The sequence below is a fragment of the Orbicella faveolata genome, unplaced genomic scaffold, assembly GCF_042242905.1.
Source record: "Orbicella faveolata isolate gen_17 unplaced genomic scaffold, um_ofav_v1 contig_36, whole genome shotgun sequence".
Taxonomy (NCBI): domain Eukaryota; kingdom Metazoa; phylum Cnidaria; class Anthozoa; order Scleractinia; family Merulinidae; genus Orbicella; species Orbicella faveolata.
The window spans coordinates 17020074-17037136 of NW_028301565.1; the positions used below are offsets into that span (position 1 = coordinate 17020074).

The 17063-nt window shown below is 39.3% G+C and overlaps 2 protein-coding genes across 2 annotated transcripts in view; one reads left to right on the forward strand and one right to left on the reverse strand.

Annotated features, from left to right (window-relative positions):
- The first annotated feature begins 9861 nt into the window (after positions 1-9861).
- On the forward strand, positions 9862-12648 carry LOC149102456 (uncharacterized). The gene is made up of 2 exons (XM_089275189.1): positions 9862-10386; positions 11164-12648. The coding sequence occupies exons 1-2, from the start codon at positions 10209-10211 to the stop codon at positions 11316-11318; spliced, it is 333 nt and encodes a 110-aa protein (XP_089131315.1). The 5' UTR covers positions 9862-10208; the 3' UTR covers positions 11319-12648.
- Positions 12649-13948: 1300 nt separating this feature from the next.
- Positions 13949-17063, reverse strand: part of LOC110059432 (uncharacterized) — a 439844-nt gene continuing 436729 nt past the window's right edge. The window contains exons 4-5 of the mRNA XM_089275500.1: positions 16851-17027; positions 13949-16643 (exon numbers count right to left, since the gene is read on the reverse strand). Coding sequence (XP_089131626.1) covers positions 15489-16643; positions 16851-17027 — 1332 coding nt within the window. The 3' untranslated portion in view covers positions 13949-15488. The remainder of the gene's footprint in view (positions 16644-16850; positions 17028-17063) is intronic.

Below are 17063 nucleotides of genomic sequence, written 5' to 3' on the forward strand. Positions count from 1 at the left end.
GGTTTTGTGTTCTTTACCCTCGGCCCTGAGGAGCAGATGTTCCTCAGAGCCAAATGAGTTCTAGGGCTCTTTCCACTCGACCCAAAATTCCGGTGTGAATTGGAGAAATTTTCTGGGGCGAATGGAACAGAATTTTCCGGTGGACTAAACCAGAGTGCAAAGCGATAACTCACACTTTGTTCGTTTTGAATTTTTCAATGACTTCAAGGGTTAAATCGCTAATATAGAAGCATATAGAGCACTGATACGTCAACACGATGACGGCAGGGATCTTATATCCCGGGGTGGGTGGGGGGTATTCACTTATACAAACCACAACGGCAGCGAAAACGTCGCAAAACAAAGGGTTTAATGAGTGATACAATGGCTCTGCGCGCGTTATAAGTGTTTGGACATTTCTTAGCCAACCTACGCAAAACAAACAAGTACACCACGGTCCCTTTATTTTTATTGGAATTAAACGCTTTCTTGACAAACTTCAGCCAGTATTTATCGATAGGAAAGTGGCAAGTAAAATATAAATCCATTTTCGAATACACGTCGCCGCCATCTTTTCTGGGATGATCGTGGTGATCGCGCCAAAAGAACTATCGCTGAATAGAAAATTGCGAATTTACATAATTTCCTAAAAAGAGGACAACCTTTCGAGGTATACCCAAATTTTCGAAAAAAATTTTCGGGAAATTTCTGTTCCATTTGATTTTCATTCTGGAATTTCCGGGAGTTCGCTTTTCGGGAATTAAATAATTTCCGGATTTTCTGGAACCTTTCCCAGGAAATTTCCGTACCATTTGTCCCCTTTTCGAAAATTTCGGAATTTTTGGTTGAATGGAAAGCGCCGTATTTTAAATTTTTCACATGCATGTAGGTTTGGTGTTAATAATTGGACGATCTTCTTCGCAAGGTGTGGCCCCGGCAATCACAATCAGCCAATACCTGGTGTATTACTTATCAAATATTAATAGGAGGAACAATTGTAATTGAGCAAATGATGCTCCTACAAAACAAGTGAAAGAGATTGAAATGTTTGTATTTGCCAAGACTAAACACCTACTTTGTGGGTTCGAAATGGTTGTAGATTTAAGGAACAAGAAGGCTGTGCCTGTATGTACGTTTCTCGCTCGTATTGGCGTTTTTTTAAGCACCCTTCACATCGGTCAGAGTCTCGAGGTACAAGAGAACAGAAACAATCAATCTATGGAGTTTACTTGGAGACTTAGTGACTTTAACGCAAAGCAAGGTAAATACTCATGAACCTTAGGATTGTTCTTGTAAAATGATTTCAAATAGATTGAAAACATTCTCAGACTGTTGAAGACCAAGGATGGTTTCATTTTGGGGAACAATTCTTCCCCAGAATACAGGAAACCTATAATATGAAGAGAGGTTAACTAGGTAACTATGTAAAGGATCGAAATTAAATTTCAAAACGGACAAACAAGTAAACGAAAGCGTCTCGTCTTCACGTTTGCAACGGATTCCTCTGCAAGCTGACAAAAATGTTTTTGTAGCAGCGAGATTTCTTTGCAAAAAGCCTTCTCTATCGACTAGTCGGAGCTCATTTGAAAGTTCAAAAAGTTTAATTTTATAGATGGCCTGGGATTGAAGTTGTTACGTTCAGTATAAGTACAATCATTTCTTACAGATTTAGCAAATAATCAATGTGGATCAGAGATAAGAAGCTAGGACGAAACTGAGACTACAATTAATGACGCTGTTTTGAAACTTTTAGTGAATGTTCTGAATAGAGAACTAACGACATGCAAGGTACTAGATCTCAAAGTCTTTTTTTTTGAAAGTCAGTTTGACTTTTTGCATCAAAACCAAGACCTTAAAGTATTTATATACGAAACTGCATGTACATAGACGATAAAATTGTTTTTTATGTTGCAAGAGGGAATAACTAATGATACACCATTGTCAAGGTAACTAATCAAAACGATGTTACTGAAAGGTCGAATTTTATCATTAGCTGTTTCCAAACCTTAATTGATAGGAGGGAAAAAGATATTAATTAAGCTTAATAAAGCTACACACATCGAGAATGCTTTATTAAAGAAATATCAGGATGTTATGAGAAGATGGCAAATACCCTCTAGATAAGTCTTGCACTCGTCCAGTTAAAACATTTCGAAGTTAAAAAATTAGCTACGTGGAAGGCAAAACGAAGTGTTCATTATAGAACAATTACATTATAAATAAATATAAAGCTATACATGCATGCTGAATGTATAGAAATTTTTTTTAAACCTTTTACTGCTCCTTAGTAAAGAAACTAAACTCTTACAGGAAAAGTTTCAAACAACTTTTTTATCCTGGAATCAGGAATCTGTTTCACAGGGTACTAAATATTATAAAAGGACCATAAGAAATGAATCAATTCTGGAGTACTTAATCAATAATTTAAAGTGGGTTTGTCGGAGTTAATGGCTCCAACATACAAAGATTAATGAAACACCACTTGTTAATTCTTTACGCTATTTACGATGTCCAAAATTAAAAGTCAAAATTAATGGAAGTTATGTCGGGGAACAGGTATTCCAGGGAATAATGGCGAGCGCTCTTGTAAATTAATTGGCAATGCTTCTATTGTAAAACAAAGCAAAGACAAGGATAAAGGAAAACATCTGGCAAAGAACGAGAATAAGTGTATAAGTCATAATGTTCATTAAGTGATGTTGAGTTTGCCCAAATTAAGGAAAATTAATGTTGATTAAAAACAAAAGTACTTGTCGATGCCCATTAAAAATGAGAAGTGAGAAAGTTCAACGGAAACAATCAAAGCTTAATCTGTTAAGAAAATCAAGATGTTGGATAAAGTAATAACAGAAGAAAATACAGCGGATAAAAAGGGCTACCAACGCTACAACGTGTCCACTATTTGAAACATTGTGTGCAACGATACGCGTAATATCACAACGTAGTTGCATTTTGTTTTCAGAAATAATTTGTGAGAAGTTTAATTGACGGAGTGTTTTCAATTCTCCGCAAGAAGACGACTGCTCGAATTGAGCGAAGTTGATGGCGGAAATGTCTTGAGCAATGAAAATCTAAGAAATGTGCAGGATATGGATTTCCCGTACAAGAAAATAAAGCTTTTTTGTAACGTATAACAAAAATGCGAAAAATTGTTGTATTTTGGCAGCACTTTTCCAATTAACCGTAAACATTTGTTCCTAAGGGTGTTACTATGTAAAAGTGTTTACTAGAGTGCAAGTTTTTTAATTAACAAATATTTCAGGGTGGGATTAGGGTAAAATCACTTCAAAATAATTTTAGGGGAGTCAAAGAAAAGTTTCAGAAAAACAGATGGATTATTGCTATTAAAAAATCTAATTCTTTTTTTTTTGAGCATAAGAGCACCGTAACACCCTTTGTGAAAGTGCAATGCGTTCCTTTCGCCATTGTGAGAGAAGTTGTACAGAACAAGGATTTTATTTCCTGAGAAACATCTCGCTGAATTCACGAAACTGTTTGAAGGACACGAACTGACCGATAACATCCTAAGGATTATAACACTATTTTTTTCTGACCTTCAATATCCTTTGTGCAGGTGCAATGCATTGTTTTTCACGGTTGTAAGCGAAGTTGTATGGATACATCTCTGAGAAACATCTCGCTGAGTTCACTAAACGTCTGTTTGCAGGATACGAGCTGACCGATAACATCCTAAGGGCTATGACAGTGTGGGATTATTTCGATTGTGTGACGGCTTGTTTGGCAGAACAGCGTTGCTGCTCAGTGAACTACAAATCCGACGACATTCCAAACTGCGACCTCAATAAACGATGTCGACGAAAACGAGTGGAAGATGGATGTATGAAACCGAGAATCAACCACGTTGTTTACTACGAACTATCGGACACCAAAGGACGAGGTTTGGTAAGGAAAGGGAGTATAGTTAGTTATTCTGCGCTCCTTTTATCGATTTTAGAGTTTCTTCTGAGCCGAGTTCTAATTTTTGCCAATTTGGAGACGTTTTTTAGATGTTCTAAGTTACGTGCATGGTAAAACCATAGTGTCAATTTCCATGTATTCTAGAATACATGTTACAGTAGCAAGGCAGGCTAAAGATGTGATAGGACATACAGTGTTCTAATCTAATTCTCAGCCTTGGTTTGTTTGGCCAATCTCCACTTCAAATTTCTATTCTATAAGAATAAAGAGTGCATAGAGTCGAACGCTTTCAAGAGCAATCAGCTGCATGTAATTTTGTGGTAATAATACTTTCCTTTTGTGGGCTTTTTCTGAGCAATGTACCTCAGTCAATCTAAATTTCGAGCGAATGTTGGTTTCTCATCCCACCCTTGACACCAGCTACAGTTTTTTGTTGTTGAGGTGCTCTTCTGTTTGACTCACTAATCCCCTGGTTTGTTGGCCATGACTGAGTGACACGATCATGATGTTTCTCTTAGATTCAGTTTCAGTTTACATTTAAAAATTAAAAAACGATCTTGAAAAGAAAAAAAAAAGAATCTTGACTGTGTTTTGTTAGTTGGGATAGGGGATGCTACATCGTGCAAACCCTATTCAGACAACTGCAAAATAGGAAAGTCCTCGTCGATTATTACACGAATAAATGATGGATTTGCCAACGAAGGATCTTTCCCGTCGTTGTTAAATTCCAATGATATCCTCAGCAGCTCATTAAACTGAGTTGTTACGTTAAGAATAACTTTGAATCAGTTTTGGTTATTTATCAGTTTCTTGCTGTTTTGTTTCTGATAGCTGGAGGATCCGTGCCGAACTTCACCTTGTTTAAACGGAGGGACATGTAGCTTGACGGAACGTTGCAATGGCTACAATTGCACGTGCCATCCACTCAACATTGGGGAACACTGCGAAAGCTGGAAACGTGGTTCAAATCGTTACAACATTTCTCGCCTGGCGAGTAGTTCTTAAAAGATAATACTCCTGTTTTTGAACAAGAAATCTAGATTACAATAGAAGGCTTTCCTTATGACTGTTGGAAGTAAATGATATACGTGGTACTAATTTGACGAGCCTGTTTATAAAACTAATACATGACACTTGAATCAAAAGACCTTATTCATGACATCCGCCATGATTGTTTTTTCACTGTAATGGAAACAGGGCTCTTATTTCCGAGGGGAAATAACATATACTCTACAAATTTTAACTGATTTCTATTGTTTCTGTTACCTTTCACGTCACCATGATGTGTGTTTAGAAATGTAGCACAACATATCTTTTTTAAAGTATTCTAAATTTCAGACATTGTAAATCAATCAATCAATCAATCGATCGATCGATTGCACGATCAGTAAGTCAGTCAGTCAGTCAGTCAGTCAGTCATTCAGTGAGTAGATCAATCAATCAATAAAATTTCAGTAGAACAAGAATAATAATTCGTATAATCTTTCGCCGTGTATTTTTTTTCAAAATTTGGTTTTACAGAGGACGCATCGGATTTCGACCTACAACTTTCCTATGATGCAACAACGCAGAGTTACGCAACTTTAAATTTCGCAGAAACTGAGTACGCATCTGCGGAACCATGGCAAGGTTTTACCGTGTGCTTTTGGGTGAAGTTGGAGGTATGGTCTGAGATTACTCTACTTACTTACTACGCAGCCAGTGAAAACATTGTCTTCAGGGTTTCATACATAGAAAGCAAAGATAAAATGTGGCTCCACGGATATGACAACACCAGGTGAGCAGTGTAGTTACGACAGTGAATTTTTTACCGCTTCAGCTAAACCTCTCCAAATTTTGACAGGACGTACCTCCAAACAAACTGGATGAGAGCACAAAGAAAATAGAAGGTTTAGATTGTCCAATTCTGAAAGAATCAACTTAGCATTCCAAACCAAACCAAGCATTTATTTACAGGCAGCGCTTTTGTATAACGATTACTCCTTTCCAGGCTCATCTCGATCAAGGCTCCAGAGCTGAAAGACAAATCGTGGCACCACTTATGCGCAATGTGGGAGAACACCGCTGACACGACAAGTTTGTTTGTCGATGGCGCGATAAGGGTTCGCGCTCAAGGGAAACGCATCGCATCGTCCATCTCATGGGATGGTGCTCTGCATCTCGGCGATGATAGAAATGTCGCTTCGTTGTCCAATAGTATTCTAACGTGCGTGAGGCTGTGGAAAGGGGCGATAACAGAGGACGAGGCAAACTTAGAGTATGGAAAAAAGAAGTGCGACAACCACGAACAAGTTTCCATGACCTGGCCCCTGTTTAAAAGAGGAAATCTGACAGGCAATGCTGCATGGACAAATTCCTCATCCTTGTTGCAAGAGGATTTAGGTATGAACCAAGTTTAATTTTACTCGCCAAGTTATTTCTTTACTGGAAAACAAAATGGTTTTACTGTGCACTGATAAGGTAGCAAGGATTGTCCAGATTGAGTGTACTTCTCGTTCCATGAGATTATTATACTGTTATAGAGGAATGAACCTGTAATTTTTAAGCCTCACCTGAGCAAGTTGAATTTCTTTCAGTTCCGTTGGAAAGCGGGTCAAGTGGAATCTCAACCACGAGAATACGCTAAATGTTTGGGTGACAGAACAACATTAATTACCTCAATTACGTAGTGGAGTGTGATACGGTGCAGTGCGTAGTATAGACACCCGGGACTCCCTTAGCGCTTGAAACAGTAGTCACATGACCAAGCGTGTGTGTGACTGTGTGTTGCTCGATTTCCTGGCCTTAGTAGTCTTAAGAAGTACTACAAGTGTCTTGTGTGTGCTACTCTTTTCTAATAGTTCGGGAAAATCATGATTAAGCATTAACGTACAAAGTTTCAAAAGGACGGTCAGTATTCACACGGCATGATATCTAGATATCAGAGTAGTAACTTGATATCGTACCCTACCATTTGATATTACGAATGCCGTACCATTTGATAAAGTTAATGATTGCTTGATTAGGTAATGATGTTTGTAACGACTCGCTTTACAGGTTTAAGACTCCTTACTTCAGAAACACTTTTACAAAGTTGCTTAAAACACTTTCATATCCCTTTTGCAGATTTTGAAGTGTCTTTTCCTCAAGTCAATTCGACAGATTATATCACGATGGATTCGTTCTCATTTCCTTCACTGTCAAGTTTGACCGTTTGTTTGTGGGAGCGCTCCTCTACAGAGCAACCATTAAAGATGAGAGTCGTCAGTTATTCCACAGCAACAGAGTACGATGCGTTTGCCATGGACATGGAGGAGGTGTCCGGACGATTGGGTTTGACTGCGAAAATCGACGGAGTCGAGTATGTAAAAATGGGTCGTGTTGTTCACAGCCGCTTACTTTTGGAGTTTATCATTCCCTTTGCACTGCGAAGAAGACTATTATAAAAGCTTCACTTTAATAAACGCAATTTAAGATTTCACTTTAATTTCGAAAAAAAGCCGATATAGAGGGATAATAATGTAAACTATTTAATTTGTAAATAATCTCAATCAGGCTCATTTGTATGCAAAACAAAAATTTATTCGATGGCTATAACAAAATGAAAATTTGGTGCACGAAAGATTTGCTGTGATTTTTGGTAGAGCCGAACACATTTTGTCGGCCTAGTAAAGTCGGGCCCATACAGTCCATTTTGCTACAGTAAACTGGCAAATGATCTGATATACAAGTAACCCTTGATAGGACAGAGGTCTGTTTTCGAGAATTGACGGGTTTAATAGATAACACCAGGCGACGCTACATTTTGCATTTATGTCATATCCTCAATGCGGTGTACGCTGATTGGTTAAGTTCGGCAGCAGTCTCCCTGCTTTCTGATTGGACATAAAGAGAAAAGAGATTTTTTCGGAAAGGTTTACGACAATTTGCAAAGGGGCTCGTGTTCCCGAAGTTACAAAGGAAATCGAATGAAGAGAGCGGAAAGTTTGTGCTTTCCGTAACAGTTCTGCGACGAAATGATCGTTAATCGTGAGTTTCCGACCTTCTAGCAATTACTTAACTGAGTTGCTCACATACTGCTAAAATCAATCCATTCAAATCGCCAGATTCTTCTTTTCACCGGGTCACGAGTGATTCCCATTGAAAATCCTTCGATTAAAGAGGTTTTAACCTTTAACTTATAAAAAGTAAATTAGACGGCTGTTTAGCAGAAATCTAAAAACAAACCTTTTTTGGTCCTGCAGTGGAGTTGGTTCAGTATCTCCGCCCATCTTCAAAAATGACTTCTGGAATCACTTATGCTTTGCATGGAGTGGTACAACAGGAAACTACACGCTCTACATCAACGGCACAGTCACAGTTACAGGACTGCTTCCTTCACTGCACACAATCCCATCCAGCGGCTTACTTATCATTGGTGTAAAGAAGACTGCAGCAGGAATTGAAACTCCGTTTTCTGGTACCATGACTTGCTTGCAACTGTGGAACAGCCGTCTGTCGATCTCAGATATTATCACCGTATTCCAAGCCAACAGGTGTAAAACATTGTTTGATCCGTTCTTCAAATGGTACGACGCGAAGAGTGGAACACAAGTCGGTAACGTTAAGGGGGAATCGCCATCTTCAATCACAAAACCGGACACAGGTGAGAAAAAAAAACAAAACATCTTTTAATCTTTTAATCTTATAATCAATAGTAATAACTTCTTCTTACGAATGACCAAATTGAGCGCTAGGCGATGGTGATTCATTTTGAAGTTGTCTCGCTGGTTAATAACTGGGCTGCAATAAGTAGAGAAACTAAACGATCATGCACGTTTTAGACGACGAAAAAATCCTCTACACTCCTTAAATAACTGGATTATTGATTTAACTCATTTTGTAGCGAATTCACCGAGTGCCATGATAAGTGCCTTCTTCCTTTTCTGATCAAACAAGGGTCACCGATCAAACAGTTTTTGTGGTTCTTTATTATTTCATGGAGTAATTCTTAAGCCCCTGGCTTCATACTTTGAAACGCAAGGATAGTGGCGTAAATTAAAAAAAACGGTAGCCCACAAATAACTGGCATTAAACACGAGGACATGAGAATGATTTAACATGACGAAAAGAGCAATCTGAGCTAAAAGGAACAAACTTGAAACTTGAGTCTCGACCACGTTTCCACGTTTCCAGTGGTCAGTTTCATCAAGCGTCTTTAAATTTAACCGTTGTTTGCCACAAAAGTGCGTAGCGCTAGATAAACTATCTGTAGCGTAGATTTGATAATATGTACCCGCTGTATGATTTCAGTGTCAGACGGAGATTTCGATGCAGTATTTCCTAACCGATCAACTGATGGCAACATTATGGTGGACTCGCTTCCAGTCTCTGAGCTGTCAGAATTTACCGTGAGCTTATGGGCAAAAGCGTATACCTGTTCAGAAAAGCACACACTTCTGATATATTCCTCTCAAAGTCATGAAAAGGAAATTTTGTTCACACTGGAGAAGCCCTCTACAACGCCGGGTGAATGCAAGCTTAGCGTCATTATGAAAGATGTTGAGTATGTTTCTTTTTGTTGTTAGCTAAGAATGCGAACGTAACGTTCGGCTACCTACCGTACTGTACGGTAGAGCGGTTTTCTATGTGCCGTAAAACAAAAACCAAAGTAATCTCGGTCAGTCACAAAGGAAACAGACAATCCAATGATCTAATCAACTCATAGGAAACACAGGTAGCTGACGCGCATCGCGGGACAGCGTGTGCGAGCGAGTTGCGATTGGTTTTGGTTTTACTTTTGATTGGATCAAAAAGTGGCGCGAGTTGTCTTGGCCAATCGTGTAGCGTTAGGATGTAAAACCAATTTGTGGTCGACACTCCAATGAAAACTACATTATTTGAGATTATTGTTTAGCAATCAATGATTTGTTAACGGGAATGGGGCCTATTCACCAGGCTGGGCGGACCAGGAGCTTTTTTTTGTCAGGCCTCGGCCACGTGACTGCAAAGTTATATAGACCAGCTAGGGACCATTGTATACGCAGAAATAAGAGCATTCTTTGCTCGGTGCAATCGAATGAGCAAACTCTCAGATAAGTTATGACTTCTTTATTTTCAGGTTAGGAGAAGCAGTTTTTAGACTAAGTGAGTCCGAATGGAATTTCGTCGCGTTTGTGTGGCAAAGCTCCAGCGGAGATTCTGCCCTTTGGTTTGATGCAATTAAATCCGTAGGGACGGGATCATTTACAGGCCAGAAAATTGCGCGAGGAAAGGTTCTGATCGGAGAGCAAGAGGGGAAGGATCCGCAACAGACGAAAAATCGCTTTGATGGACGAATTACTTGTTTACAGATGTGGAAGATATCCCTTTCAGACACACACATCACCGCACTGCACAACATGGAGCGCTCGCAAGGAGAATGCCATACCGTACATGAGACTTACAGTTTATTGACTTGGGCCCAGATTAAAATGGCCAGGGCAAAAGGGGAGGTGTCATTGAGCTGGCCATCAAGTTTATCGAGCTCAAGTAAGTGACATCAAGTAAGTGTGTAATCTTTCAAATTAGATTACTTTTCTCTAAAGAGAAGACTCTAGCTCTCATGAACAGAAGGTTGCGGAGTTAACATTACTGCACCGCTAAATATAAACGAAGTTCCTCTCTGAGTAACTGTTTAGTCTGGCAAGAACAACAACAAACATACATTCCTTCGGAACGTCCAGAGGACGTGCTCGAGGGTTGGCAGAGAAGTTGCTAAGCATCATGACGTAATCAGTACGACACCATACTGACGTCACAAGTCCTGCTTATGAATGCTTTGAGCCTCCCTTAAGCCCGAAGAACTGGTACATGTTTAAATGAAATGACCAGTGTCGTTTTAGCTGAGGCTTCCTATCGTGTTTTTATTATGGAAGACTCGTATAATGGACACGAGTTAGGATACGCCATGGATGGTACATTTTTAAAAACTGCAGCCTGAATTTTCCCATTCGTTCTCTGTAACCTGTCTTAAATTTCCACAATTCTCACCTCTCTCTTGCTTGGGTTACTGTAATTAGGAAGTAAATTTTCCATTAGAAAAAAGGACTTAGCTCAATTACGACACAGCTCTTTTGATTTTTTTTTTTATGATGCAGTCAAAGACTGATTAACCTATAACGTTTGCTTTGCCAAAAAGGACGTGTTTCATTAAGCTTACGGTTAATCGGAACGAGACACACGTTTGCACTGCTGGGATTATCGTGGTTCTGAGAAACGTCTTTGAGTAGATGCTCTCCACTGAAGGGCTGTCTTGACTTCTTTTAGATATCGCACACACCAATACAGAAAGTGCGACAGTGAACCCGACTACAGTGTCAGCAGCGAGCATCAGTCCGACCTCAGTGGCTGCAGGGGGCGGCGCTAACAGCGATAGAAGAAGAAGCTCATCTAGAAGACGAAGACGAAGACAAGCATGGTAACCCTTGCTAGTCCGGACAATGTAAATATGGCAATGCCAATGTACTCAAGCACGCAGGCTAGGAGAATAAAGGAAATTATCCACCCGAGAACACAATCTTGAAGTGACACCAAATCCTTAGAACTGAAATTAAGGCATCTTTTAGCAATTACACTTCGTGGGATCAGTACCACTGCTCTTCGTCAAATATTATTACGCGAGTAATCTCGAGAGTTTTTTAAACTTTGCAAAAAGTTGTATCTTATCACGCTTATTTCAATTCCACAATAAAAAAAAGGGGGGGGGGTAAGGAAAGTTTTAAGCCCTCGAAGGTAAAGTTAAAGGTGTTTTAAACGGGTTAAACTGCTGCTATGACTGCTATGATTAGTTGTTACGTAAAAAGGATGAACGTAAGGCCTTATGAGTCCGATGGCGCGATGAGGACTGATGATGATGATGATGATGATGAAAAAGGATGAACACTGGCACAACTTGTTCACCAATGATTGCCTTGGGCATTTGTGTGATACCATAATTGACGTATCACTTGATAAAGAGTAGAAGTATTGATTCATCAAAGTATAACTTCTGTAAAGCGTTAGAAACTAATGCTAAGAACAATAGGATTCCGTCCGAAACTTAATGTCATCATAATATTTCAGGGACGTTTGATGTTCATCTGATGACTATAGAGTTTTGTTCGGTTCATGGCGTTATGTGTCGACATTGTGTAGCTAAGGTGTCTCACACTGACGCTACCTTCCTTCCAAAAATAGCCCCAATCAAGTTTAAAACCTTCCGATGGTAACTCACTTGTAAAACAAAGCCCCCGAAAAAGCCAGGCTTTTATACGAAAATAAGCTCGGAGTATATAGTAGTATAAACAACAACAACATCTTTTAAATCTAAAAACACGGTGGGTTTTAAAGCTAATATAGCTTATGGGGCCGTGTAAAAAGTGTTACTAGGATAATAAAAGATACGAATAAAATCAGTAAAAGACGAAATCACTGTCAATTTGGGGACCCATTTTCGGTGACTCTTCACTAAAGTTCAAGTACCTGAAGGCGGGAGACTTTTTTGTCCTTTTAGCATAATCTCTGGCGCTGATAGCGGATGGTTCTAAAAGATTCCAAACAATGGATTCTCTGTATGATGTAGAGTAGTTGAATAAAAATTTATAACGTTCATGCGTAATGGTTCTAAGTTGCTACTGTTACCTTTGAAAGTTCCTGTAAGATAACAATAACTCAGAACAAGATGTACAAGTGGATATTATAGTTTTGATTGCTGGGCTTCAAGGAGCTGTTCGTAATCTGTTTGATACACTCAATAAAAAGATGTTCTACAGCGCTTTCGCGGTGTTTGAGTAGCGTGGTTTCTTTTGTTTAAAAACTGCACTTACGAGAAGTTCTATCAGATAATGACAATATTTAACGTTTATCTTGGCAGCAATGACGATATCAGTTCAGGCTATTTTTTACACCAAACGCCAAACAGGAAACGTGTTTCCTAGAGCTTGTTCAGCAGATATGTTAACGTTACAGTAAAAACCCGCGTGTAAGAACCTAGGGATTTAAGAACCTTCAAGCAGAAATTTGCTTTTTTAATACCCCAAAATATAAGAACCTGTTTAGCCAAACAAATTCCAACAGGTTCTTATATGTGGGGTTTAACTATTTTATTTATATATTTTTTTTTACCAAAAACCAAAAAGGTGATCGAGAGTTTAGAAAATTGAATTGTGAAATGAAACTCAAAATGCACAATGTATGTTAAATTTGAACTGTTATTATGAAACAATTATTGCTACAATTTACAGAATGTATCATTTCAATGTAATCTTGGCCTTGGTTCAAATGCTCCATGCATGTATCCTCTTGCAGTTTGATCATTGTTTTAATATAACTTTAACCAGTAACACAGAGCTATTTATTATTTATAACGAAGAACAGACCAGATTTTATACTATTTTCTGATAATCAACAACAATGTCTGCTCTGTAGAAATTAAGAACCTAATTAAGAACCTACTTGGCCTAAACTGTCAATAAGTACCCCATAATATAAGGACCTGTTTTGCCAAACTCTGAAAAAAGTAGGTTCTTACACGCAGGTTTTACTATATCACTGGTTTTGGACCGGGGGGGGGGGGGGGTGGGAGTACTCCCTATAATGGGGAGGCTCCGTCCGAAAGGGGTACCGTTTTCGGGCATCAGGTATATAAAAGGGGAGGAGTTTCACAAATTGAGGTATATGAAAGGGTAGGTAAATCTATAATTTGGCTATTTTAAAGGGCCTTTATTTAGATATTTCGAACAGACGCACCTCATGGCTGTTTCATTTAAATATATTGCGGACTACATGAAAATGACAAGAAAACTTCCTTATTGCCGATTTATTTATAATACGGGCCAGTTTTGGAAGGATGTGAAAGGGGGTACCTTATTCAATTAAAGGAATACGAAAGGGGTACCCTTCAAAAGGGTAACGGGTTGGACTTTGGGGGGGGGGGGGGGGTTGGAAGAAGTGGCACTGACAAACGACCTGAACATTTACTGTTATTCAGATGCAAAAGTCACATTTGTGATGTGAAGGTACTTCCGCAATACAACAACAAGATACATCGAGAACAGAGAAAGACAAAACAAGCTACCATTGAAATAACTTTAATTAACAACCCTGATACATGTAAAGCTTGTCTAATAACTGACAAATAATTTTTTAATGACTACTTCTTGAAAGGATAAAGCAAAAATAACTTTAACATTTTTATACGTGTTAATCCACACATCGTTTAATCTCAAATTACGCTCTAAAGTTCCCTGCACAAAAATTGCCCTTCTTATAACAAAACAGTTCGTTAGTAAGTTGATATTTTTCGATACATTCCCTATTGCAAGGTTAACAGGCATCAGAATAACTAAGTTGATCTCTCGAATCCTGTCTCCGAGATTTGCTCAAGTCGGTTGTCAGTAAAGATGTTGCGTAGAGATGTCGAGTTTCGTAGTGTCTGGGCCATTAAAAGATTCGAAATCTCTTCGTGTCCCTCGGGAAAGTATCGATATTTCAGACACTCGTTTCTCGCCTGTTCAGTTATTGGCAGACTGCATGCTTAGAAAGAAAAAGATGCCAAACAAACTTCTTAGACATTGAAAAATTTGAAAAGGCTAGCTCAGATTATTCAAACCTTAATTGATTTTAAAACTAAAATAACGCAAAAAGTGCTCCACGTTAGAAATATAACTTTCCGATAATAATTGCAAAACTAGTGCAGTATAAAACATTTCTCATGGAGGCTATTTATTATTGATCGAACAACTTATTTGGAATGCTTCCTTTCTTTTATAGATTGTAGGATTTATTTTAACCATCCACTTCATCGAGTACCAAAACCGAAATTCAGGTAAAATTTTTCATACAGACTCCCCTCATTACCTAGTAATTATTAATAAATGAAATTCAATCGAACTTATAAATCGAAAAAAATCCCTTAAAATACCAACAAGAGTAGTTAAAGAATAAAGGTTAAATTGAGTGGCCATTAAAAAGCAGAAACATGAAACCATTATGACGTCATCGATTTCCACGCGAGAAGACATTTAAAGACAGACCAACGGACAAGCAAGATCTTTGCAAAATACCGGTACTTCAACGTAATAAATTTTGCTTGAGGTGCGAGGAAAACATCCTGTGAAGGTTTTTGCACCTATCACTTATCTCGCCCCTTTTTTGGGCTCGTTGAATGTTTGGGCATGGAGCGAAAACGCACTATGCGCTCGAGGTGAAAAACAAATGTCCATTTTTTCTGATCAATTTGCGGTGTAAAATGATGATAGGATTGCTTGACGCTGTCTCTAGAACTAGAATTTTGATCAAATATTTAAATTTCCAATAATGTGGGTATAAAATAAGGCTTACACAAACGGAGTCTTGGATTGCATTGGACATTACTCTTGTCGGAAATTCTAACCCAGAAATATTATTCCTATGAGAAATCAAAACAACCTTTCTTGCACTTGAAAGAACAAATTAAATAGAAAGTTTTACCTTTCGGCTTCACACTGGTATTGGCATGCCAAACAAACAAAACAAAGCAAAACAAAAAAAGTAACATCTAAGCTTGCCCTGACTACATAGTCAATTGGTCATCGTTTCTATGACTACTGAGGACCTATTCCTCGCGGGTAAGTTTATTCCGCTTCGATATCCTCAGCTTGCACAGTCAATTCAACATCGTTTCCAAGACTACCGAGATCTGTGATTTGCAAGGAAGTTGATACTTGTTCGCATTCAACCACTGCTTGACCTCCAACGTTTTGTGGCATTATGATCCCCTGCGACTGATTACTTACTGAATCCGTCAAATCCAGTTCGCGACTCACGACTGATTGAGGCTGACTACCGTCGGAGATACCGGCTGCATAGGATGCATCCCCGTTTCCAACGACCTTAGCTTGTTGAGAAGTTGCTACCTGATGAGAACCACCAGATGAAGCAGTTACGTTGAGCCTACTTCCCTCCGAGTTGTTAGCTACTTCAACAGAAGCTTGCTGAGAGGCTGCATTTAAAGACGTTTCTCGAACGTCTTGTGAGAACTGTTGCTGAGGGTTACCGAGAATGGCGGAATTATGCAAACGACCATCAAAGCCACAGGCAGCACCTTCCCGAGCTGAATTTAAAGAGGATCCTTGAACTTGTGATGAGACTTGTTGCTGAAGGTTACCGACACTGGCAGAATTATATAAACGACCATCAAAAACGGTGGGTCCCGTCATGAGCCTTTGAAAGGCAAAACCTGAATGTAATCCATTTAGGCCACTGTAGCTTCCCAACATCGAGCCACCGAATGCCCCACCAGCTCTTGTTTGAGAAACACCGCCCAAGATACCAACTGATGGTAGAAAGAAATGGTCATTGCGTGAGGACGGTAGTGATTGTAAGAAACCACTGCCCCGCGAAGCATCAAATCCACTCAGCGATCGTCCATGGAAAAAAGATGATGGTGAACGGGACGAGAAAAGACGCTGACCAGCTGATGCTATGGAGGAAGAACCTGCGATGCCATAACCTCGATTGCTTAGGAATTGATCGTCTCCAACCCAAGAGCCTTGTACCTGAGGTCGCACATCACTTAAAGACTGGCTTAAAAGGGATCTGGTGTCTATGGCCTCCCGATTCTGCCTTGCTTTACCGCTTGGACTAAGGGCAATTCGAGATTTTTCAAACATCCCACCTCGCTGCTGAGCGCTCGAGCTGAGATCCACCATTGATGATATCTGTCTACTGGTGCGACGATTAAGATCAAGGCCCCTTTCCAGGTTTGAAGAAAACCGTACATTTGTGTTCTGGATAAGGACAACAACAGATTATGCACATTAAGATTAGATTCATTTCTAAATGCTAGTGCTGTTTTAAATTACATTACTATATCAAAGAACCTCACCACAACATCTACCAGGTGGGTTGAGGGCGAGCGACATAGACGCTTGGTGGTCATGAGACGCGGCGAAAAATAAACATAAACATAACTTAAAACTGAGACAGACACCTACATTTCTCGTTTTTGACTGGAGGGATCTTGTTTGGCGTTCTTCGATGTCGTCCATTCTGTCCTTTAGAGTGCTCATCTGGCTTTCTAATGCATTCCTTTTCGTTTCCATGGTGAAGTTGTTGTCATTCAGAAACTCAGTCCCTTCAGAGGAGTACCTCAAGGAAACAGGGGTGTGATCCTGCATTACAACATGAGGAGTATCAATATCGACCAC